This window comes from Aptenodytes patagonicus, chromosome 4, assembly GCF_965638725.1.
Source record: "Aptenodytes patagonicus chromosome 4, bAptPat1.pri.cur, whole genome shotgun sequence".
NCBI lineage: Eukaryota > Metazoa > Chordata > Aves > Sphenisciformes > Spheniscidae > Aptenodytes > Aptenodytes patagonicus.
This window is the reverse complement of record NC_134952.1, coordinates 9,857,271-9,883,191: the sequence shown is the minus strand read 5'-3', so window position 1 is coordinate 9,883,191 and position 25,921 is coordinate 9,857,271. Positions and strand designations below refer to the sequence as shown.

The following is a 25,921-nucleotide window of genomic DNA, read 5'->3' as shown; positions in this document are numbered from 1 at the left end:
TGTTTTGTCATCCTGTGTTAGGATGGCTTAATGTTCAGGCAATTCAGATCTGCAGTAAGGAGTTACACATCCACTGCCTTGTCACAGTATTGGTGATAGTTGGTTAAAGCATCATCCCTCAAGCATTTATTGAAGCAGTTTAAAAACTTCTTTTTTTTTTAAATGGCAATAAAATATTAAATCATTATCTCATAGCAATTTAGTAACTGTTCTAGTTCTACCAGTTACATACAGTATTTCCTTAGTGCTTTCACTGTTAAAGCCTTACAAAAAGACCATAGTCCCAGTTTCCTCACCCTGGGTGAGATGCTGGAGTCTGAACACCATCATGCAAAGCCAAAGGAGCTGCAGCACTTTCCACTCTGTAAGACACTGGTCTGCCTATAACTCAGGGAAATAGATCTGTCTGACGTCATGCTGAGCATGTTCTTAGCTGTTAAAGTAAAATCTTCTTCCCCTCCCAGGTTTTAAAATGTGACCCTGTTTTCTGGAGTATATCACTGACCATTTTTTTAAGTTCTGCATAGAATTGGCAAAAGCTCCCACTGTTGCTGTTAAACTGCAAGAAGAAGTCTCATCTGTTTTGCCTAGTTAACTTGGGTGAGTTCTTACAGCATTTTCCTCCTGTTATCCTTGGAGGTCTGGTACAATGAAGGTTTTGTCTAGCCCCAGCTGTAATTATTGGTAAGAACAGAAAGAAGAGGGGAAGTGGAGGAGAGATGAGAAGGGCATCTCTTAGGGCACATTGCAATCCGCCTATGACGTTAAGGATGTGGTGTCAAATAGCTGCCTGTTGTGGACACCAGAAGGGCTTTTGTGCTTTAGTGGAGAAACCCAAACATATCTGGGTTCAGCTGTGGGCCAAGGCAGGACTGAGTTTGGATTTGCTTGCTGTCTCATATGAAAAAGCCTAATCTGAGAGAAGAAGGAGAGGGAGAAGGCGGTGATATCAAAGCTGCCATGTCCTGTGTCAAAAGAAATAAGGAGAGAAGAAACCATTTCTACCTGGCCAAGCAGAGAAGTGAAGCAGTAGTCGGAGCGAAGAGCTGCTGGGTCCCCAGCAGTCATTGGGCCAGGAGTGCAAAGTGGGCTGGGACGTGGTGAGGAGCAAAGGAAGGAAACGCCATGGCTGTGGAAGATGTACCCAAAAAAAGTCTGAGAAACTGATGACCTCACAGGGCTTTAAGTCCCAAAAGAGCCAGGAGGTGGGCCAGGGAGAGCAGGTGAGTGTCCCATGAGTGAGTGACACGGGAGGGGAGGTAGCAACTGGAGGGAAGAAAGGAAGATACGGATTTTTGGAGATGTTTCTGGGACTTCAGTTGCGGTGAGGGTCTCCTGAAGAGAAGCCAGCAAGCTTCTTTGGCAGCCGAGAGGGGAAGGGGTGAGGGTAGGGAAGCAGAAACCAGGAGAAGATGTCACAGAAAATGCAGCTCATGGAAAACAGAAGAACAAAAGGCAAAGGGGACAAGGAAAAGTGTTGAGTTTTTGAGTCACCCCTTCTTTCACTTTATTAGGCCGACGTGCAAAATCAGCCCATGCGCAGAGCACCTTTGCGGGTCTGTGCACTACGGTTAAGTGTAGTGGTAATCTCAAAATGCCCCACTGCAAGACTTGCGAGCTCATCCATGTCCCCTCTGCACAAGGGATGAAACCTGTTTCTTAAAAAAAATAAAATTGAAGCATTTTCTTAAAAATTAATGCTTAGGGTACATCCAAATTATTGTAAACTCCTGTTCTTTTTCAGGAAGTCCAGCCTCAGAGTAACCATGGCAACACCAAGCACCCATTTTCTCTTTTTTTCCCCCCAGTTGTAACCACTGTCAGGGAAGTTAGTCCTGGCTTTGCCGCAGCACTGGGGAGGCTGTGCATGGCTGCACGTATCTTCAAGCTTAGGCTTTCAGCTAAAAAACCTAAAAATCTGTAAATAAAAAGGTTATTTTCCTCATGAACTTACCTCGTTCATATATTTCCCAATAACGATGCTAACGAATGGTTTTCACTTCATTCCCATTGTCACACGCAATCCTTCCCAAAGCCTGAGGCCCTGTTGGTGCCTCCATCATCTTGAGGTGCAGATGAGCTTCTTTTCCCAGACCCTCAGCCAGCACCAGAGACAGATGTTTATATTTTTTCATTTGCTTCACTCTCTGTGGATCATTTGATTTTCTCAGCCCTAGGCAGCCTGCAAGAGTCAAGGTAGTAAATGAACCTGCCTGCTTTATGGTTTGTAGCCATCCTGCATGGCTGCTGAATTGCTCTGTGTGGCCATGTCTTTCCTCTGAGGCTCATGGAGATACAGAGGGACCACCAACGCGCACACACAGCCCCAGGACATCAGCTGGTGACAGCTTCTCCTGACTTTATCTCTGTGAGATTGTGTCCTGAGTCCCAAAGTCCTGTTTGCCTCCATCCATGATGGGAAATTGTGCATCAGGTTTTGCCGGTCCTTACTAATGCCACGTGTGGCCGCCGGCACCAGGAGGCATTGCCTCCCTCCTTCGGCAGCTGGCAGCGCAGACGACTGAAGGCTGTGTGATGTGAGCTCCCAGGGTGGATGGTGAGTCATTCACCTGCAGCGAACGCAGTAAGCCAGGAAAAGCTTGATTGCCACTCCAGGTGCAGCATCTCCACCTTTGATCCAGGCGGCTTTTCTGTCTCGTCAAGACCAAGCATGGAGGAAAACGTCTTTTCAGTGTCAGGAGCTTTCTCAAAACTTTTCACCTTTAGCAAAAGCATCCTTCTGCCTGCAAGCTGAAGTGATCCTTATTCTTACAGCACCCCTGTACCACCTCTAGAAATAAAGGCATGTACAAATATCACAGACAGCTGACAAGCTGAAGTCAATTAGTGCTCGCTTGCTCTGACCCACAGTCACACAATCTCTGCTGACCTTCTGCTATTTTTCTGGCTTCCCTCTCACCAGCATCCCCGTTACTGTGCTTTGCTGTGAAAATATTACAAAGTACAGCTCAGTTCATGAGAAACACAACGCAGTCAGGGGCACATCTAGCTGTCACATCACTGCAAGCTGCAACACTCCCGCAGCACGGTGGCATCTCCCCCAGCTCTGCCATTCCTTTCGCACAGGATGGCTTTTGCAAATTTTCCCGGTAATTAGATAAAACAAGCAGGACCCCCTTGGTTTGCAGCAGGACAAATGGTATGAGACTGACCTACGCCATGGGTGCCTTCCCAGGCCTTCACTTTGCCTTATTTATGGCTGTGTGTTGGAAGGGATCTCTGGGATGGCCAAAACATCATGGAGACATTGCAGCCGACCCTGTGGCAGTCAGCACTATTCCATGTGCACAGAGCAAGGGTGGATGACAATACTGGGCTGCTTGGATAAGGTGTGATTGAATGAAGATAGAAACAACAGCCTGACTTCATTCTACGTCTGTGTCACTCACCTGTTTTTTTCTAGAGGGATTGCTACTGCTTTTCTGCTTTGTCTTTAATGAATAAACCCTTTCCATGAGAAGCTGCATGCATGCATTACCATTTTGTCCATTAACAGCCTTAGATTTGCAGGCTATGAGGCCATTCCTTTCCACAGTGACATCAGCCAGTGAAGGATGTGATTTATTTCAGCAGAGTGCAACAGAGTTACGTTGGTGCAACAGCCATGGGCTCCCTCCACAGTGCACAACATTTTGACGCAGTGCAAAGACTCCTCCTTGCGATAACAAAAGAGACGTTGAGAGATGTGCTCGACAGACCTCCATCTCCAGTGTTAACACAAGTCTTGGAAACAAGGTCCCAGGCCTGGGAACCGAGAACTGTGTGCCCAACCGTGCTCACCCCACTGACCCCACCATGCTCAGGGCCGTGGAGTCAAGGCTGACAGCCGCAAGCATCAGCCCAAGCCAATATGTGTCCACCTGGGCACCGTTAGCTAGCATAAACAACAGATTGAGAGCACTTTGGAGAAGGGCAATGCCTTTTTCATTTCCCTGCAAAACATCCCGCTCTCCTCTGGACACCGCATAAAGCCGCTCTGCCGTTTCCAAGGTGATGCCCGGAGGTGAAGCCTGTTATATATTCTCTTGCAGGTAGCAGCAGCTGTAGCTGAGAGATGCCCTTGGATGGGCCATTGTTTGAAAGGAGGTAGGAAAAAGGCAGAAAGAAAAGATCTATTTATAATTAGTTTTTAAAGACTGGTAAGAAAAAAAGACATATTAGGGCATTTATTTTATGAGATGGTGGGTGTTTTCTAATGCAGTTCAAGTCCCTGTACCTGGGAATGAGCATTGTACCTACATTGTAAACAACAAAATTAATCATTTGATCCTTGTTTGGCTCTGTCCTGTAAGGTGATGGTTACAAGTGTTGTTTGTGCCTAATATTAAGTCTTGAGTTGCCTGAAGAAGACTCTGATTTTAAGGTTTCTCACTTTATAAATCAAAAGACGCATGTTCCTTTCCGTGGGCTCCTTAGAGGAAGAGCTTGCTGTGGATGCAGCATTTGGCCCCTCGCTGCCTCTGGGACCTCCTGAAATCTTGGGGAACATTTTCTAAACTTTAAAACATCTTTCTGGAATTTCTTTTCCAGAGTTTTGCCACAAACCAAAAACCACATTTATTTTAGGCTTGATTTACCCTCACTGGAGTCTTTCTGCTGGCCTCCTTCAGCTCAAAATTTCATAATACCCTGTGATTTTGCAAGCAGTGGATGCTTGGTTTAATAGATACATTTCAGTCAGTGTCCTAAGAAAACAAACAGAAAGCTGACCCCAGAAGATGCTTGCCTCCTTTTCAGTTTTCCTTCTGGTAATTCTGTGGGGAAACTGTAAGCATATACTATACGCAGTTGGATATAATGGGCATTTCTTTAAAACATTAAAATCTATTCTTGCAGGGTAGTCTTTGATGTCCAGCTAGGTCAGACCAACACCTCATCTGGCCTGCCGTCTGCCTCCGAGCAATCAATGCCAGACGTTTTAAAGGAAAATTGATAAAACCAGCCCTGGGCCTTGAACAGGGGCTGTTTGTAGGACACCTTTTCCCAGGGCAGTTTTGCCCAGTTCCCTAGAGTTCAAGGGGAAATTAAAGGCTGGGAGATGGTAAGCAGCAATACAGCACAGACGTTTGAGTCGCTATCGTCAGCCCACTGAAATGCGCTGAAGGTCAGAACAAGGCAAGGTCAGCCCCAGCCTGACCAAGAAACTCCTGAAGTCCAGAAAACCGGGAAGGAGGAGGATGGATGGAGATGAAGAGAGCTCTGGTCATCTCCCCTCCTCCCTCCAGTCCTCACTAGGAGCGTAACACGGTTGTGATCATGCAACAGAGCACTTACTGAGCTGGAGGTCTTCTCAGCCACGGCCTCTGATGCAATGGAGACTTGTGGAGTCCGGATTGGTGTCTGTGGTTGTTTGGGCAGCAAAAGGAATAAGTAAGCCATCCACCACAGGAGCATTTTGTTTTGATGTTAAAATGCGACAGACAACAAATGTATTCATGTCTCTGTGAGGTGGGTGGTTTATTCCCCTCCTTCTTGGGCACGAACCCACGGGAGCACAGCCATTCCCAAAGCAGGATTTGCTTGAAGAAGACCTTGCTTTGCAGGCAAGATGCAGAACATGACCTATATTGCAAGGGAAAGACCCTGGGGCAAATTTAACAGCTCATGATTACCTCTGTTAGCACTGCTTAGCCTGGCACAGAGCGGAGATGGTTCAGCAGGGCTTGACTCCCCCTCTCCAGCTCAGGGCTGGCCCCATCCTGGCTCTCCCCGCAGCAGGATGGCGACCACGCAAGAGCTGCTGGCGGCTGCGGCACGGTGCCTGAGCATCAGCGTGGGGTGCTGCGAAACCTCTGCCTCCGCATCCAGCAGCACAGCACTGCATTAGGTCATGTATTTGTTATTTGTACCCAGAGAAATTGGGGTGTGGTGTGGTAGGGAGACAGTGGAAGTTTATTTTCCATGGAAAACGATGAAAGCCACGTGCAAAATCAAAACCACACTGACCCCTGCAGTGTGCAAATCCTAGGCTTACAGCAGCTCTATTTTCTGGCTACGTAAGAATATGTGTATTTATGTACTGTGCTGAGTTCCAGGCAGCACCGTGGTACGTCCAGGGGGCACAATATGCGTCTGAATTAGGGTGCAAGCATCAGTTCAGCAGCACATTGTGTTTATAGTCACTGGCAGATTATAGAATTATTATGCATTATTTCTAATTGGCGCAGGGAGCACCAGGGAGCACCAAAGCCGTTTACAAAATAAATCTCTCTTGATGCTTACGTCTGTTCATGATACTTACGGCCTTTTAATCTGCCTCCGACGTACTGAACTTAACTTCTGCAACACGCTTGTTTTTACTGATTTATAATTCTTTGAAGTGTATTCAGGGCTTGCAACAAGGTGCAAGGCAGACAAGGGCAAGAGGAAAGAGGCTGCCGCAAGCAAGGGCTGCAGTCCCCTGCCTGGAAGCAGTCACTCTCCCCAGCTTGGGCTACCTCATGTAGCGCAGCAGGCTGTGCTTGTGCAGCAGCTACAGGGGTGAGGTGATGCCCTGCCCTGTCCCTGGGGGGCCATTGCTGTCGCCCGTGCCCCTTCGGCACCCAGCTGCCCACCCAGGAGGGGGCTGTGCATCCATATCGTCGGGAACCACGGGTGATTTTGGCACTTTGCTCGGAGAGCCAGGAGGTTTGGCTGCCTCTAGCATAAATCACCAGACAAAACTGGAGGCTTTTTTTGAGGCTTCTAGGTGAAACTGGATCTGAACCCAGCCTCCAGTTATTCTCACCCGTCAACCCTCTGGGCCATGTGATTCCCTTACCTGGTCCAGCTCTGTGTTTACAGGCAGATGCCACGGCTGACTTGTGGAGTAAGCCATCATCTGTGCCCAGCTCTCCTGGGAGCGCAGAGCCTTAGTTCACTGGTGGAGCAGCAGTGAACACTGTGCTGCTGGTCATGCTGTGTGTATCGTGAAATGCAAGTCCTGGCAGTTAACAACTGTTGCAGAGTGTCCCTTTGGGAGCGTCGAGGTAGAAGGAGGAAGGTGGGGGAGCAAAGCGATAACCTCTCTAGCTGAGTGTGTTTCCTGCAGATTGACATCATGAAGACCCATGTGTCCAGACTAGGGTCAGGCTACACGTGCATTCACAAGGTGCGAGTCACACACTGTTGCTTTAAGTGCGCCCCAATTATTAATTGTATTATGAAAAGCATGTTCTTATGTCACAGCTTTCTGTTCTTACATCAGTTATTCTAGGAAGTCTTTCACAGCATGAAATTGGGTGCTAATTAAATTGTGGTGGCCAGTACCACAGAGGCATTCTCAGCTGCAGTGCTTCTGGAGAAGGGATGTTAAACACAGAAATTGCATTATCTTTGGCGGAAAGAGGCTGAGCAAGGGTTTTGGAGTGGTCAGACTATTTAAGAACTTGTATGTATATGTGTGAGAAATGGTGACCGCATCATGCTGGGATTGAAAATAAAAGTCAGGGATTCAAGGCACCGCGGCAACATTTGAATGAGGGTCAATATTTGCTTTTTGCACAGGGCTCTGGCTGTGAGCCCGGTGCAAGCGGCGGGGATGCTGCTGGCCTTAGCGGATGCTGTTAGACCCACTCGTGTGCCTGAGCCACAGCTCCAGTGCTAGAGGGGAACTGAAGGGGCTGGAGCAGCCAAGGGGCATTTCGCAGATTGCCAGAGCACACAAACACCCAGCACAAGTGTTTGTGGGCTCAGTACAAGTCAGGTCACCAGGCACAGGCGCGGCTGAGGATCCTGCGGGCACTCTGGCCTTGCATACACCTACTCATTACATAACTCCTCTGTTCTTAAGCTGAGCTGGGTAACTAATTTCTCAGCAGTTTCCTTTAAACAAAAAAAAAGAAGTTAACCAAGATACTTCACAAATTCACACCAGTTACACTGAACTGTTTCAGTGACACAAAAATTCCCACCCGCGCAGAAATGGTTAATTTTAATATTTCAAAATGCTATTTTTAACTAGACCTCTAGAAAAGAATTTAAGGTTATTGTTTCTCTCATTGACTGAAAAAATGTAAGAAACTATTTCAGATTAACAGGAAATGATTTCTTCTTTAATTTTTTTGAATCTACAGTGGAAGAGCATGTTTATGCAGCTCATGTTCACCAGGGTAGTGTGAAGTATGGGGTGGTGACCCTGGAAAGTTAAAAGTCACTGAAGATGCATTACAGTGACCAAGTCCTAAGAGAATATAAAGGATTCCGATGAAGAGATTTTAAATCCATGCAGGAAATAAAGACGGTGTCCATCAGAGACCTCGGCTGCCTGCGGAAGGAGTGAGAATATCTTGCAGAGTATGTCAGGTCTCAACTAAGGCAAATACACAGCTCAGTGTTCATGGCTTTCAGGAGCTATGTTACCTTTCAGTTAATCCTATCTAGATCTGAACAGATATGTCAGTCTGTTTCATAGATACAGCAATGTAAAACCGATTGAATTTCAACATAAAAGTAACAAAAGGGCCGTGTTCAAAGTCGTCTACCAGGATGTGTAATGCTGAGAAGCAGCTGACTCTAATCACACCACACACACCCCCCAAAAGGCAGGCGATCCAGGGACCTGCCACTTGCAAGGAGTGGAGCTCATGGAAATAACAGTGAGCTTTCCTCCAAAACCCATCCTCCACCGCTCTCCGCCCCACTGACACCATACTGCGCCTTCAGCTTCCCCATCTCTAACCAGCCTGTGCAGGCACAGGTGTTCATCTGGCAGGTCTTGGCCACCCATGACTACGCACCCTCTTCTCCAGCCTGGGTGAGAGCTGCCTGCACCTGTGAGGTGTCCCTGCCATCTCCTCTGATCTTCTCCCAAAGAGCACATCTCCTCCAGCAAAGCACCAAGCATTGTTGGGAGGGAAGCCACAGATGCAGCAGGCAGAGCAGCTCAGCGGGGGGAAAATGGGGAACGCAGCCAGAGAACAGGGCAAACCCCTTGCTCACGGCCAAGGGACGTTTTCACAGCAGCTGCTCTTGAGGGCTTTCCCATGCTGAAGCAGTGACTTCTCCCTCTTTGCCTCATCAGGCCGTGTCCTTCAGGGAGAGTGGCAACTGGACTCCCATCAGCTCCAAAACCCCCAGGACTGGTAGAAATTCCCCCTTCAGGAACAGGCCCATCACTTGCTCGGCCAAGTCAGGCCAGTGAAGGCACCCGACGCCTCCTCCGCAGCTGACACCAGCTTCCAGCCGTGCGCAGGGACAGACCATGGCGCTGCTGGCGGGGAGCCGGGGGGAAAACACCGACGCATTTCGTGCAAGAATACAGCCATTTTATCCTTAATCTTTAAGGGTCTTAAAACATCAGGAGAACTTCGGAGGGGTCGGTTTGCAGATGACCCAAGGGCACAAGAGAGTGGGAAGTACTTCCCTGTGCGGCGGAGGGGCTTGGAGCAGACACAAGCCAGCAGCACCTGGCTGCGGCCGCGGCCACAACTTGGGCTGAGAGAGCGCAATTACCTGATCTGTGATTTCTCCAAGACCCTGGGAGTAATGATCAGGTTCTCATAAGTGTCAGGAAACCTATTACCTCCCCATAAATACTCAACAACATTTTATAGAGATAATTTATTTTCCTCTCCTCCTCTCTTCTTCTGCAATTTGCATTATCAATTGCTAAATATATTACAGCACGCTTTACCCCCATTCACCGCTTCAAAGACCTCCCTGTAGCAATTTCATAAATAATTCACTACTTGATCTTATAACTTCAGCACATATTGTCAACCACAGGAATTTTATTTCAACCCAAATCACCATCCTTTTGAAAGTTAATATCCATTATTCTCCTCTCGTAGAGTTTCATCTGCTCTACAGCAGTAGAAAGAAAATATTTTGGTCTAGCTGGAACCGTTAGGTGGAGATCTGTGTAATGGAGACATCCCAATGCTGCCCATTAATCCCTCCACTGGAGCTGAGGTCATTTGGAAAATATGAGTTTTCACTTTGCTCATCTCTGATCTCTAATCTGAGGCGTAATTTCTTTTTCTGCACGGACCCTAGAGTAAACACAGCTGATCATCATTTAAGCACATCTGGCATCTTACCTCCAGGAACAAAACATGATGTGAATTTATAACGCAGGGGTCCTCGAATCTCACTGGCTCACGGGCGAGCGATGCGGTGGCACACACCACAGCACCAGCGACCGCCTTCTGTCACAAGCAAATCCATAGGATCCCAGCACCTACGCACAACAGCCAGCACTGGGAAATCCCTGTTGTTCTGTCTACTGAGGACAGTCATAAAGGTCCCTTCCTACATTTTGACCCTTTTGCATTACCAGTTGGATATATATGAACCAAATGTGCTAGCCCTCGGCAGGGCTCTTGGAAAAAAATAGCTTTTGAGGCGTTTTTATTTTCTGAATAATATATATGTATGATGTATTCTGGTCTTTGCCCCTCCAAGTAGGAGAGAGAGCCTTTGTTTCTGCAGTGGCAATATCTTATGGTGTTGGCAAACTCTCGTCCAACCTCGGCGAAAGGATGAGGAAAATGGCTCGTCTGGCTTTTGCTCCCGCACCGGTCCACACTGACAGTGCAACTGGCAAAGCCACAACTAACTCACCGGTGGTCAAGACCCCGACACGCCATGGCAAGGGGAGACACTGCTTCTCACCAGTCACCGCCTTGAAGGGTGCTCAGCTATTCGACAGAGAAATTAACACAACAACAAAATAAATATGAATTAAAATCAGCATGAATTGAAATAAATCAGAGCTAGGAGGGGAGGAATTCCTCTCTGGGGCCAGCACAGGTGCTCACAAACCCCATGTGCTATGGTGTGGGGAAGTCAGCAAGAGCTGAATGTTGCAATATCAGTGTCCGGCACTGGGCTATCATGATAATAAATAAAAATGCTTTCTGAGAAAATACTTAGTTCTTGAAGAAGAATATTTTAATTTTGAATGATGATGCCACCTGGTAGCTCTTCATTTCTAGGCTGCCCAGAAAGTAAAATTCCAAGAGGGGCCTTATTTACTTTCTTTGCAAATATTTTCAGAATTTTTTCTTCAGTGAGAGGCAGGAGGATTTTCTCCTCCTGGGTCAGCAGGATTTGCAACCAAGAGGGGCAGCATTAGGAGCACGAACCGCTACCGCTATGCTGCGAGGTGGCCAGCCCCGAGAGTCCCGTCAGGGCTTTCGCCAGCCTGTGCTTCTCCCTTTCCAGCATCAGCTACTTCCAGGAGCTGGGAAGATCCCGACAGGGTCCCAGCAGACTAGACAGCTACATTTGGTACTAAATTCAAACTGCCCTCCTGTGAGTTGTATCATTTTGCTGTTCATCTGTCCAGGTCATTGGTCAGGCGTTTTTCCTCTTGTCTCACATGTAAAATGTGAGGTAAGATACCGGTGTGACACCTGGCTCACAGCTGAGAGCTAAAGAAAATAAAGAACCACAATGATGTGTTTTAACATTTGCCGTTAACCTTGAACGATCCCTTCCCTCTCATACTGGGCCTGTTATTGCAATATACTTTAATATACTAAATACTTGCGTTAAATCCTCTCCCTTATCAGGCTAAATAAAAGTCAGCTTTCTGCCATATGTCCCACCAAGATCCCTAATCATCTCCATTGTTTTTCTCTTGGCTTCCTTAATATTATCAGTACACAGCTTAAACAGGAATTGCCAGCTCAATCATCTGCTTTAATAACAAGTGTTTAACAATTGCAGGTATAATTATTCACAACACTGACAAAATTTGCTATTCACTACTCATTTCTTCAAATTACTGAAGGCATAAAGCAAAAATAGACTAGTTAGAAAGACATTCATTTCTAATCAAGTTTCTTTACTGTTGTTTAATGAACAAAATCTTCAACTCAGCATTCCAACAATATTTCGTTACAACATAAGAAAAATAAAGCTGATGGTGGCTTACATGCACATACGCTTTGGATTTTGGTTAGAAACACTAATCCCAGACCTCTGTTGGGGTGTGCATCCACACCAAAATGGTGCAGTGCAGCCAACAGCGTATTTCTCCACCTTATTTTCATCCTATTTATATGTTTTGATTATTCCCACAACCAGAAAATAGAGACACATGGCACAAAACCCCAAACAAAGGATTGGCATGAAACCAAGTCCCCTCCTCGTGCTGTCACCTCCTCCTCTCCATGAGGTCAGTGCATCCGATGGGACGTTTCCCAGGTGTTCCCACCTGGGACAAGACCCTTTTCCAGAAGAAATCCGGCAGCAGGGCGCAGCTGCCCAAGCCACACGGGGCAGGTCAGTGCTGGATGGTCTCTCCCGCGGGGTCCAGGGTGATGCGGCTGTGGCACATGAGGTAGGAGCAATGTAGCTCTGTTTGGGGAGGTGAGCTCCAGCCCTGGGAACCCTGCCTGTCCAGGAACAAGCCAAAGCTGCGCTATCGAATGCCAGGCTTGCCCTAGCCACAGCCCCAAACTCTTCCTAAGTGTTGGATCTAAGCTTAAACAGACACACAGAGTTTTCTGTCCCAGTGAACTGCGCTGTGTCCGTCCAGGTCTGGCCAACCACGGCTCTGGGCATACGTATGGCGGGGAACGAGGGATGCGGGACACAAGCCCAGGACCGCAGGCATTTCCCAGCCTATAAACACAACACGTTACCCTGGGGATCTCTCAGATATTAAGGATGCTGGCTTGTGGATATTTGCTAATTCAGATGTGGAAGTCCAGAGGCATGACTGAGGTTAGACTTGATACTCTCATTTCTGTCCAGAATATCTAAGCGTTGCAAGTTCAGCTGTAAAATCAGTGTATAGGATAGCGTAGATATATAAATGCATAAGCATTTGTTTTCAAAATAATGTCAAAATAAGATTTTTCTAGGCATCCTAACAGATATGAAACAATAATAAACCTAATAAAATCCTACCCTATATCTAGGTAGCAATGCTGAGGTATAAAAGAATCATAGAATCATTGAGGTTGGAAAAGACCTCTAAGATCATCAAGTCCAACCGTCGACCCAACACCACCATGCCCACTAAACCATGTCCCTAAGCGCCTCATCTACTCGTCTTTTAAATACCTCCAGGGATGGGGACTCCACCACTTCCCTGGGCAGCCTGTTCCAATGTTTAACCACTCTTTCAGTAAAGAAATTTTTCCTCATGTCCAATCTAAACTTGAGTATAATATATATAAAAGTATACACAGCTTTACTTTCCTTTTTTTTAATATGAAACTCATCCTACTTCCCTTTCATTTCCAAGGAGCTGCTGTGCACCTGACACAATTATGTCATTCATCTCTTCAGATGAATAGATATTGCCCTGCTCTGGCCTTGTGAAACCCCATTGCTGCCAGAGGGAGCGGTGGGTTGGCAGCAGAGCCGGCAAACAGGGCGCCAGCCTTTTCCCTCAGCGTCCCCGAACACATGGCAAGCAGCAGCCCCGCACTTTCGCAGGGGAGGAGGCTCCACAATGAAGGCTCTGCCTGACTTCACGGTATTGCTGTTCGGAACCAGGCAACATTGCCTGAGTCGCCAGCCTGCAGCACCGCTCGAATCGCTCCCCTCTGGGGGGACCATGGTCCCTCTGGGGGACCATTTGCAGCTCCTGCAGACTGCTGTAGAAGTTTATGGAACTGGCTCATTTTTGCTGGTCAAATAAAAACTAATAATAAAAATTGGTCCAAGCACCTCCAGCCTGAAGTCCCCTTTCTTTCTGAGTGATGGTGACAGTCACACAACCAAGCAGTGCTGCTTTCCATGCAATGCTCTCTACCTTCAAATGCAAGAGGTAGGAGAAGGCGAAAAAAAAAAAGGAACATTGGATGGCAAACCTAATAAACTACCTCTACTGACAGAGAGCCCTCGGTATGACAAAAGCACTTCAAATATGTTTTAGCCAGAAGTGTCGGAAAATCACTCTTTTGCAAGCATTTCTTCTAATTAGCTCTTTGTAATTCATGAGGCCTTGTGTTGAGCAGACAGCTCTCTTCCCCAGTGGAGTCCTGGCTGCTCCCGCAGCCCCACGCTCAATTTGCTCAGCTAAGGGGTGCTAATGCTTCAATATGCAGCAGGCATTTTCTTAAATGTTGAAAGACTTAAACAAATTATAACCATCCTATAATTTGGCAGGTTAGAAAAGAAGCTTTTAAAAAGCCTTGTTGACAGAATGACTTAAACATTCACCCCAGGCTATTTTTAAAATTCATTTGTCTCCACTCCAGCGAGGAGGAAAGCACAAATATATGCATGATCCATGTCTAAAATTTTGATTGCTGAATTAGTTAGAAATAAGCTATGATCTTCGTGGCTATTAATAAATGATTTGGGGAAATGGTGTTGGAACATTGGTCACTGAAATAGCCACAGCTTCGTACCCTTCCTCCACGGAGCAAGAATTGGAATGAGATTTATGGAGGAATTTATGGCGAAGGAAAGAAGCCGTAGCACACCACCTCCTTGCAGCAGAGTTTAAATGCCTAATTTACACGCTGCCTTCCACTGCAATGTGTGCACTTTTAATCACGCTAATTATAAAGTGCCCACTTGTCATGATGCTGCAAATCAAGATAGGCAAAAAGAGCTACACAGGAGTTTGCATAAAAAAGTAATGCTGCTCCATCTACCCCATCCCACAGAGCCACGAGGTGCCTATGCTATATGTCTCTGCCATCAGGAGTAGTGTGAGCTCATGGAGCACAGCAAGGACCTTGCCTCAGTTGAGATCTCTGTGGCAGAGAGAATATTTAGCCTGGCACTTCCAGATGCTCTGCAGGAGCGGAGGGCACTGAGCCAGGGGTTGCTTCCGCTCTGCCGCCACGTGTGCCACCAGGGATTGCGAAGGGCAGAGGGTATTGGAGCAGGGATCAAAGGGATGAACACTTGCTAAAGGAAATGAGGGACAAACTACTGCTAGAGGAAGCAGAGGTCCTTCACTTTCCCCAGGAAGCAAGGAGAATCCCTCACTAGATGTTAATGCATTTTGTCCACTCCCTGGGAAACAAGTTTCCATATAAATAATTGAAATATGTTTAAAATGGACGTCTGCAATTGCTTGCATAGACAGACCTCTGAGACCCTTAATCCCCCGACCTCTGTTACCTCTATATTAAATCAATATCATAACCTGTGACTTTTCTGTTTTTTAATGCTAATGTCTTGTTCATGCGATTTGGGAAAGGAAGCAGGTTTAGAAATAAGCGGTTCCCCATTCACATTTTCATTCATAATATATCTGCTTTTAACTGCCTTGCCTACAACCTTAAGGTAACATCTAATATGAAAAATAAAAATACATCCATCTACAATATGTGGGTAGCAGAATTATAGTGGGAAGTAAGGCTTTCAGGTTTACGTTGCTGGTGTAATCAAGGGCTTTACTGAATGAAAGATGTTGCAACTATTCAATATCTTTTTGCAATGGTCTTAGAGGCTTCCATCTCATTCCTAACAAAACCAGAAGAATACATCAGATCACATCTGTATTCATCCTCCACCACTGGCAAGGGTGGGACTCCCCTCTGAAGTGACATGTCAGGAGAAAGAACTCTTGGACTGCATCTGGACACAGCACCGGAGACTCTCCTTGGTACAGATGGCAATCTTCTCTGGGAAGTCCCAGACCAGATATTCCTGTTCCTTTTACCTTTCCAGAACCCTCAAAGAGAAATTGTAGGAGGACTTAGGATGTCAGAAAGAATATGAAGCAGTCCTACAACATCTCACTGTTAGCAGGCCCTAAGTCAGCTGTAGAAACTATTATGAATTTGGTCTTCAGATGAAACAGAGCACCACGCAAATGACCAAGCATGGTTTCACATCATCAGGCAAAAGAGAGGTAAAAAGACATAAAATATTAAAACGTCCTCACAAGCCCAAAGGCTCAATCTCATGCTCTTGACCTAGAGAATAAAACAGATTTAAACAGAACATATGAAATTAGCACTCGCTGCCACCAAGTGTGTATCAGACATGATGCAAGGACATACGTTTCTACAGCTAACAAAAGCTTCGTAAGCAGCATTGCATCACCTGTAAGCATTGCCCCAGAGCTGTCACCACCCCGTGAGACCTAACCCAGGCAGATCGAGGTTTAAGCTCTGCAACCAGAACACAACGGCTCCTTACAGCAGCTATGGCCCTGCTCAGCTGATCCATCTGACATGCACCAACGCTTACCCTTGGCGATTCCCCTTTACGATTCCCCTTTGCCACCTGGCTGCTCACGCACCGCTCGGCTGCAGCCACATCTCTGCAGTTTGCTCTGTAGTTCCAGTTTCTGGCTCATGATGCTCCAGCACTGGTCCCCACTCCATAGCATTGGTCTCTGCTCCAGCCCCCAGGACCATCCTCCCCACCCATCTCACCCTTCACTCCAGATATTGCGGCACTGCGAGCATCCCCCAGATTACATGTTCCACCTAACCCCTGGACCATGCTTCTTACCTGGCTTCCTAGCTCAGGACTGCTGTTCCCTCGTCCTGGACTTCAGCTTCACAAACTTTGACAGCTGGCTCATATTTCTCATTTACCCCTTCTCCTCTCCAAAAATGTGGTCTAGAATCAGACCCCAAGTGAGAAAAGGTTTCTGCAATTGCTGGATGCTTCATCCCACCGAAGCGTCAAATCTGACTGCAGATCAGAGGGTAGTTCTGATGGATCGGGTATTTCAGCAGAAGCAGGCCAAGGCCTTAACTGAAGCAGCAAGGACTCACCCATCACAACAGCCTATGTGTCTGCACAGCCTTCTGCTTAAAAAAACCTGATTGCTGGTTAACAGCAGGTTATTTTATTGCATGACCCTGGTTGTCAATTTAATATTGATTCAAGAGAAAACGACCCATCGTTCCAGAACTTACTCTACTTGGGCAAAGATGGTATAGCAGAAAGCAATATAGTCATGAGCTTCTTACAGGATAAAAACAAAAGCGCAATGAAATGGCAACTTGTTCACCTCTGTGTTGCAAGGTAACTATTCCGTACCTGGATGCGACGGTGGGAATAATTTAAAGAGTAAGAAATAGCAAAATATTCAGACCCCTCTTGTTTAAGCATTAAAAAAGTAGAAGGAAATGGATTAGCTGCTTCCCTTCTGGTGTAGGCTGCTGGTCTAGTTTAGAGACAGTCATCAGTTTAACGTTATAACCAGGGACATAACAAGAAGCAGCTTGGACCATAAAAAAAGCTGTCTATATATGTACAAGTCATTCTCCAAAAAAACCAGTTTTATTTGGATGCGTGCACAACCTGCTGCTCTTTAAGTCTTCAGAGCACTGAAAACATGACATTTTCCCCCAAAATCCAGTTGAGTCTGTCCTGAGAAATAGAAGTACTCATATATAAATGGGATGATATTGTCTGTGAGTGAGTTTCTTCCTGCAGGTTGGGCAAGAGTTGGCATTCCTAAGGGAATCACGGAGGCACTGGCTGCAGAAGACGTGGCCGCATTTGGTTGACACAATCAGTCGTCCACTTTGCACAATCTGGAAGAAAAGAAACCCCAACAGGTATTTGGAGTAAAGAATTCAACTTTGCTGGTCTGTTGGCACCAGGCCAATAGGACTTGGAGTATCTGTAACCAGTACGTCACTACTACAACAAGAAGGAACCCAAAGATCTTTCAGCGCCATCTTGGAAAGCGCTTCCCCCTCTACGTACACCACCAAGAAATGACTGAGTTACAAGCTAGCTTGACCTTCAAACCAAGGTCTGTACTTCAGGCCAGCTGTCTGTGGCGTCCCACATAACCCAACCGACTCGCGCAGCTCACCCTCTGCCCCGTTCTCCCTCCGACAGGACAGACACGACGACAACGTGTGCATCCTTACCTCTGAGTAGCCATCCATGCAAATCGGGCAGCTAACGGTACCAGACGGCCTTGTGGGAGAGAGAACAAAACCAGAAAGAACATGCATCCGTCAATTTCACCGTGCATTGAGGGTTACCGAGACACAAAACGTCACGTAATCATCCGGCTGCACAGACGAGCCAGGACGCATTTCATCTGAAGACCCCTGCGTACCTTTAACTCTCTCAGTTTGTCGCATTTACTGAGCAGTTAGGGTCTCCCTTGCCTAAAGGAAACAGCGCCTTGGTTTTCATTAGGGGGAAGATGCAATTAGTCACCCTGCTCTATTACGACAAGTAACAGCGGTCTATAGCACTGTGCAGTACACGTATGGCAGTATTAATCTCCAACAGGCATCGGGTCATAAATAAGAGTTTTGTAACAAAACCACCTAGCTGTCCTTTCTAGAAGTGAAAGCGGTTGTCAGAAATTAAAACATCCCCTATTCTAATTTAGCAATGTCCCAGCCCAGTCACACATTCATACCAAGAACTCCTTCCTTATAAAATGCGTGATTATGTGAACTATATTTTCAGACTGTTTGGCTGTGTCTTTTATGTGTTGCAAACATTTCAGCGTCTCTCAAGCCATACTGTAAGATACATTAGATAATAATTTCATGAACAACAGAATAAAAGTTTGTGTTGAGTTTTTTTGGGTTTCTTTGTTTGAATGAGTTGTCTTCTAGAAATGTAATTATATTTTAGGTCTGAAGTTCTTGCACAGTAATCAAACAGAACCCAAAAGATTGGAAAAAATCAGTTTCTACTGTATATCAGAAATTAGGCTTTAGAAAGACACTTTGTCTGTCACATACACATCATTATCTCTTGTTTCATCTTCATCATCACTAATCAGTATACAGTTGTCCAACTGTCGCTGACCTCTTAGTCTGAGATTTCTTCTTTGTCGTTGATTCTCTGTAATTTAATTTTGGTAAGTTAGATATATTATAAAATATATAGTCCTGGAACTATCATTGAAATGCATGGTTATAAATAGTCTGTAACTTTCTGCCTTAGTTCCTTCACTGGAATACAGGCTAAAAAAACCTTTCAACATTTTCTTATTCAAAGCAGATATTCCAGTGCTAAAAGAAGTGCTAATTAAAATTATTATCAACTTTGGGCTTACAGAACTTCTGTATTTGGAAAATAAGAAAACATATTTTGAGCAGCTTTGATGTATTTCATTTGAGATAGTCGCTATCAGAGCTTGTAGCAAGTATCAAGCACAGACTGGATCCATTCTCTAAGACACTGGCCAGATGTCCTTTGCCTTTTGGTAAATGCAGTTTCAATCCATGCTGCTCAAACTCATTGGAAAAGAAAAAAAAAATTAAGTTTAGGACAATTCCATTATCAATTGTAAAACGTCAACTCACCTTCAACAATCTTGCATCAGTATATATGGGAAGGGAGAGAAAAGAAAGATACAATTAGACTTTGGTGTGCACCCCCAGCGGTACATGCGAACACCAGGTAAGCTAAGCAATTCACAACAAAACAAGCTCAGAACGGTAGGGTATCACGCTGTTACTTTGATTAAGAACATTAAAAGTAGTAGTAAGTTCGCTGCTGCTCTGAAAATAAGTAAGCGGTTGCTTCTGGTTCTGCTCACGCTGCTGCAAAGGGCTAGAAATGGAGGCAGCTTAGGAACCACCTGAACACCCTCCTCCCTGCTCCCCAGTTTCAGTACCCTAATTTGATTTCGGCTACAGGAGATTCTTTCCCTCTTTCTCCCCCAAACAGGCAAATTCAGGTGTGGTAGCCGTGAACACTTCATATTAGATTAACAGCTGCTGAAGAAAAAAAAGTCCCCCAAACCCAAACTCGCGATTGTCTTTGGCAGAACTAGAGCTGGGGCAACGCAGATTATGCCGTAAAGTTCCAGGCCTTTCCTTTGCAAAGGCTCAGGAACAATCCCAGCAGGAGATACCCCATGCTATTCCTGCTGCTTGTTTCTGGTTCCACACAGCGGCAGCGGCATCCCAAAACTGATGTTATAAACTACACTGTGGACTGGATCGAATACTATTCTAGCTTCAAAAATAGCAGTGAAAATAAAAAGTGGATTTTTTTTTTTTTTTAGGATTTTTTTTTAGGACTTCTTCAGTAATAAACTGAACTAGTTTGTCCCACGGTCAGCTACAGTTGCGCTTGGCATCTCTCTGACAGGAGAACCTTAAACCAATGTTGCAACACTTCATATTTGTGAAGTCAAAGACTTACTGTTATCTCCTTCACTTTTTATTTAAATTATTGGCCTATACCTTTGCTATGTCTACCATAGCTTCAACTTTAAATTGCATCTCCTTATGTTACATTACCCATGACTGGTATATATTCTCCCCAATTTCTGGAGCAACAAGCTATTTTAGATTACCCTCTAACTATCTGCAAGCGATACTCATAGATGTTGATGCATTCTTAGGTCCATTTGGGGTTGAATGTGAACTCTGTCTAAAGTGGTAAATCAGAGCCATGTGTTAACACTTTAAGTCAGGCTACTTATTTAGATGCCAGAAGGCAAGCCCAGAAGATGAGTTTTTGAATATCTAAGGACTTGGTAAACTATGACCCAAACCCAAATCTTGTAAGGATTAAGCCTAAGTTTTACTGCCACGTTCATGACATCCATTTACTTTTACTGCACAGATCTTCAAATATAGGTCAAATACACATTTCAATAGAATTTTTCAGTGCCTTAGCATTCAGTCTTCCAGATTCCTCAAGCTTAGTAGTTATCAGTAGCATTCTTCATAAACATTCATGACTGCGCCATGACGGGTATACCAGACTAACATTTATGAACGACGGGTCTACATCCTTAGAGAGTATCATACTTGAAATGCATTTATCATCATGCCTACACAATGAAAAGGCATATGATCACCACTCGCCTGGTTAAACTGGTTAAATTCTTGTATAGACATTTCATCAGCCATTTTTCAGGAAAAGTACCCATGCAGATTTACAACAGTCTGAGAAAACAAGGCTGTACTGCTGTGCCCAGGAAGGGTTTTGCTAAGCAGCACCTGCAGAGGAGCTTCAGTGTTGATCTGTAACGCATGGCTTTCGTGCACTGACAAGTCAACTTGAAACTTAAAACTTACCCTTAAAGCCAGATTCTATCAGGGAGCACAATACAAAACTAATTTGACCACAGGATTTAGATAAGCATGCCATTCACTACTTACCACAACAGAATCATTGTGAGTTAGATCAACGACTACAGGATCAGAAGATTCACACGTGAGATCTACTACTTCTTCACCAGCTTCAAAACACAACGTTAGAATCAAGGTCAGAGGTCGCAGACAAGTAAAATTGCCTGCCTGCCACTACGTTAACAGGCTGAGGTATGAGTCAACCTTGCCCTATCCCTTCTCTCTTCAGGAAGGTATGCAACATTTCACTCAAGCTTTGCCCTCCACAGTCCAGGTAGAGCATCAGCACCCCCGTCTTCTGCAAGTTGCCATGCAAGAGGAACAGCAACTGAGCTCCTCATACAATTTTGTTGTACGACAACAGCTTGTGGGAGGTACACAGCAACAGATGATTCATCTAACACAGGAGAATGTTTATCACCCAGAATAAAACGTGAATCACACAGGAAATAGTAATTTTACAGTGCCGTGCTGTAAATGTTCCCTTGAGGGACGGGGCACGACTAGGGACAAACTTTTAATCATCTTCTTAAAAGCTTAGGAGCTCCCAGACTTAGTTTGCCATAGCTGTAGTCGCAGCTGCAGTAACTCCCAGCTCATCAGACTAGACATCCAGATGCTTGAGCAGCACTGGAGTACCTTTCTTACACAACTCTTCTATCACTCGTGGTGAAGGTACTGCACCTCAGTAACAAACTAGAACAGCTGTCAGCGGGCTTGTTGTTCATCGATGCCATACTAGATGCTTTCTAAAATCAGAGGTTTCCCTTCCTCCCCAGTAAAGGGCCTAGAAACTGGCAAAAATGCACGGTAAGTGGGACCCCAACCCTCCAGAAGCAATTTACGTTCTTACCAGGTTAAAAAGAAAGCTTACCACTTTCTTCAAGTTCTATTGGCTCTGCTTCTGAAGCCATTTCTGCGGTAGAAGCCATCAGCCTGTTTCGTTTCCGAACTCGCCTAGAATTAACTGCTCCTCCACGGCGCTTGCGTTGAGCCTAAGAGGGGACAGAGCCGTAGCACTGTTGTTAGCAGTAACATTAACGTGGCCCTCATCTTGGCGGCACCAATGAAGGCACGCGAGGAGACACAAAACACTCCCCTGAAAGGCTGTAATACGCAAAGAATGGGGGTATGGGTCATTCCTACCCGAATGCATCGCAGCAAGGAAAAGACATCACCCCAGATCTCCTACTCTTTGGGTCACAAAGGAAAAACGTTTCGTGACGGTTTGCAAGAGAGAAGACTAGTTCACAATTACGTCAGACGTTCGCTTCCAGCCAACCACTGGAATCAGTCTGACCTAAGGTTTTTGCTCGCACCGTAAGCATTTCTGAACTATACTAGCACCTAGACAGATTGAAAATCTTAAGTCTCACAGAGCATGAAGGTACATGATGTTTGAATCTGCTTATATGTTCCAATGTGTTTACTACAAACTCTTAAAATCATTTCTAGAAGTACCATAAAGCACACGTTTTAAGAATCAGGTTTGCATTGAGTAGTACAATACTTACTGTGCTCATAGTGTTTCTTGATCTAAATCCACAGAAAAAGCAAGAGGTACCAATACCATAAAATTAATTGCAAGGAAGCTACAACTATCAAATCCTTATATTCCTTTAGGTCATACACTGTCAAAGGTCCAGATTTCTCAGTGTCTGAGACCGACGTTCTTCCAAACCTGCAGGAAAAGAAGGGAGAAGATGACCTATCTGTAATGCTCGTTCTCTTGAATACACCCTCGCCAAGATTCCCATTCCCGAGTCACCAGCTCCTATCCCAAGCTAGAGGGGAAGTCCCAGAGCTTGGTATTTGAGCCTCAGACACCTACAGCTGGGCCTGAAGCCTCAGTCATTCTTACCCGCTTCCTAAACTAAACACCAGAATAAGCTAGTTTGTTAGCAAACTAGAAAAATACTAAGGAATCCCAATTAAGTTTAACTGAAAAACAACGGATTGAGGCAATGTTTGTGTGTGGGCAGGAATCACTGGGAATTGTGTCATAAGCAACCATCTTCAGGGAACACAAAATTCCAGATAAGCGGTTCTCTTCCCCAACCCGTCTCCAGATTCCAACAGGTGGGAGCTGAACAGCTTGAGAGGAATCTAAAGCAAGCGGAGCAGAGAAATTTCAGCTTAGAAATACTCGTGGATCTGCAAGAGCATACGAGTGTACGGTAGCTACTCTGTGGTAACTGTGAGTGTGCATGCTCCTACCCACCAGACAGCGAACTGCTACGTGGGAAGAGGTGAAAAGCAAGTATAAAGGCGGTTATGAGCATCTGACATGGTACTGAAGTTCACACCTTAAAGCTTGCTCCTGGTAAAATTATCCTGTGTCCAACACACAATGAGGAGCTGGGGGGGACGCAGTGCGGGGACCCCAAACAAGTGAAGTAACTAATTTTAGAAGACAAAGCATTACAAATTAGTAGGGAAATTATTTTCTTTAATAGAAGTAGTAAAGTTGTTATAAGGCCTAGGAATCAAGCCTGCCAGACAACTTGCATTTTACTGCACAAAAGACCAAAGGCCTTAACAGACAACTCAGTGTCCAATGACTGAGCCTACAGGAATCTTTGTTACAAATCCATCTTAAAAAAAAAAATCACCTCTTGACACACAGCTGCTTTTTCCTCCAGGGCTCTGAAACCATCTAGAATTCCCTGTCCCTGTATGTTTTTTACAAGTCTGACAGCACAGAAGCCCCGGCAAGCCTTAAAACTAGCTAAGTAATGTAATCCAAAGATAAGTCTTACTAGAAGGACTGTTCCACTGCAGTCAAACAAAACAGGAAGGCAAGGCAGAAATCCACTCGCTCCAGGTACTGACCTTGACCTACACTGCAAAGACCAGCACAGAGTCCTTCAGAAAGAGGGCACAGCCAGGGATAGGCCAAAGCTGAGCTGTGACAAAGCAAACCTCAGCGAACAAGTGGGAAGAAATGCATATGCAGGATAATCCACTGCGTTTGCGGCAAAGCAGCTTGACTATGCGAGTCCTCCACGGTCCTGAACAATCTAGAAGATTCAGCTCACTGCTCTCATCACAGTTCTGAATTATTACATCAGCTCAAAAGGCGCAAATTCCTGCAGATGGTATAGGCCCTTGTCTACTCTATGTAGACCATGAACATGGCTGTCCCAGAAAAGGGATGGTATGGGGCCACTGTCAAGGTGTAGACATCATGTTATGGCCTCAAAGACAAAATGAAATAATGCCTAATGCCAGATTTCTGGAGTTGGTAGCTTCCAGGTAATTAGTCTTCTCTAAACAAGAGTTGTAGGGACTTCAGGCAAGACCTGACAAGAGCACCAATGGACACACAAAGACATCATCTAAAAGCATAAAACAAATCCATAACTAGTCTATAGTTCTTTTTGCCTCAATCTTTAATAATACTGATGGACCTTTTGCTGCCCGGCCCCCTGAGTCAGAGGACCACGAGTGCGGGAACAGTGACTTTCCATTTGTGGACACTGAAATCGTAAGGGACCAGCTGTATCAGCTGAATGTTCACAAGTCCATGGGGCCTGATGGGATTCATCCCAGAGTACTGAAGGAGCTAGCGGATGTTACGGCAGGACCCTTCTCGATCATCTACCAAAGGTCTTGGGAGTCTGGGGAGGTCCCTGCTGACTGGAAGCTAGCCAACATTATTCCAGTTTACAAGAAGGCTGTGAGGGAAGACCCAGGGAACTACAGAGGTGTTAGTCCAACCCCAGTTGCTGGACAAATTATGGAGAAGATCATACTGGGTGCTACTGAAAGGTGTTTAAAGAACAATGCAATCATCAGGCACAGTCAACACGGGTTCACATAATTTGACATCCTCCTACGATAAGGTCACCCGCCTAGGGGATGAAGGGAAGGCAGTAGATGTAGGTTTTTTGGATTTTAGTAAGGCTTTTGATACTGTCCTTCACAGCATCCTTCTGGACAAGTTGTCCAACTGTGGGATGAGCGGGTTCACGGTGCGCTGGGTGAAGAACTGTCTGAAGGGCAGAGCTCAAAGGGTTGTAGTGAATGGGGCTACATCTGGCTGGCGACCAGTCACCAGCAGTGTTCCTCAGGGCTCAATCCTAGGGCCAGTTCTGGTCAATGTTTTTATCAATGAACTGGATGCGGGAGCCGAATGCACCATCAGCAAGTTTGCTGATGATACCAAACTGGGAGGTGCTGTTGACTCTCTTGAAGGACCAGAGGCCTTGCAGAGGGATCTAGATAGATTGGAGCACTGGGCAATTGTTAACGACATGAGATTTAACAAGTCCAAGTGCCAGATTTTGCGCCTAGGATGGAGTAATGCCAGGCACAAGTATAAATGGGGAGAGGAGTGGCTGGAGGGCAGCCCTGAAGAAATGGATCTGGGGGTGCTGGTCAGCAGCAGGCTCAATACGAGTCAGCAGCGTGCCCTGGCAGCCAAGAGGGCAAACCACATCCTGGGGTGCATCACACACAGTATAATCAGGCAGTCAAAAGAGGTGATTGTCCCGCTGTATTCAGCATTGGTGCGGCCTCACCTTGAGTGCTGTGTGCAGTACTGGGCCCCACAATTTAAGAAGGGTGTGAAGGTCCTTGAGTGCATCCAGAGGGCAACAAAGCTGGTGGAAGGGCTGGAAGGAATGTCCTACGAGGGGCGGCTGAGGACTTTGGGCTTGTCTAGTTTGGAGAGAAGGAGGCTGAGGGATGACCTCATGGCCCTCTACATCTTCCTGAGGAGGGGAAGTGGAGAGGGAGGTGCTGAGCTCTTCTCCCTGGTGGTATCCAGTGACAGGACGTGTGGGAACAGTTCAAAGTGGCGCCAGGAGAGGTTTAGACTGGACATTAGGAAGCACGTCTTTACCGAGAGGGCGGTCAAACACTGGGACAGACTTCCTGGAGAGGTGGTCGATGCCCCAAGCCTGTCAGTGTTTAAGAGGCATTTGGACAATGCCCTTAACAACATGCTGTAACTTTTGCTCAGC

General features: G+C 45.8%; 1 protein-coding gene across 1 annotated transcript; it reads right to left on the bottom strand.

Annotated features, from left to right (window-relative positions):
- Positions 1-17,144: 17,144 nt before the first annotated feature.
- Positions 17,145-22,632, bottom strand: LOC143159941 (E3 ubiquitin-protein ligase RNF4-like). Its single transcript, XM_076337517.1, has 5 exons — positions 22,469-22,632; positions 21,829-21,949; positions 20,935-21,064; positions 17,766-17,814; positions 17,145-17,420 (listed from the first exon to the last, which is right to left on the bottom strand). Exons 1-5 carry the CDS (start codon positions 22,475-22,477, stop codon positions 17,271-17,273), a joined length of 459 nt encoding a protein of 152 aa, XP_076193632.1. The 5' UTR covers positions 22,478-22,632; the 3' UTR covers positions 17,145-17,270.
- Between the last annotated feature and the right edge of the window lie 3,289 nt (positions 22,633-25,921).

What these genes read in the sequence shown, in the direction of transcription:
- LOC143159941 (XM_076337517.1), bottom strand. An exon ending in CCTGTGGTCAAATTAGTTTT is followed by an intron (nt 17,815 to 20,934) that starts GTATTGTGCTCC and finishes CTCTCCCACAAG; the next exon opens with GCCGTCTGGTACCGTTAGCT. An exon ending in GCATGGATGGCTACTCAGAG is followed by an intron (nt 17,421 to 17,765) that starts GTAAGGATGCAC and finishes CTTTTCTTCCAG; the next exon opens with ATTGTGCAAAGTGGACGACT.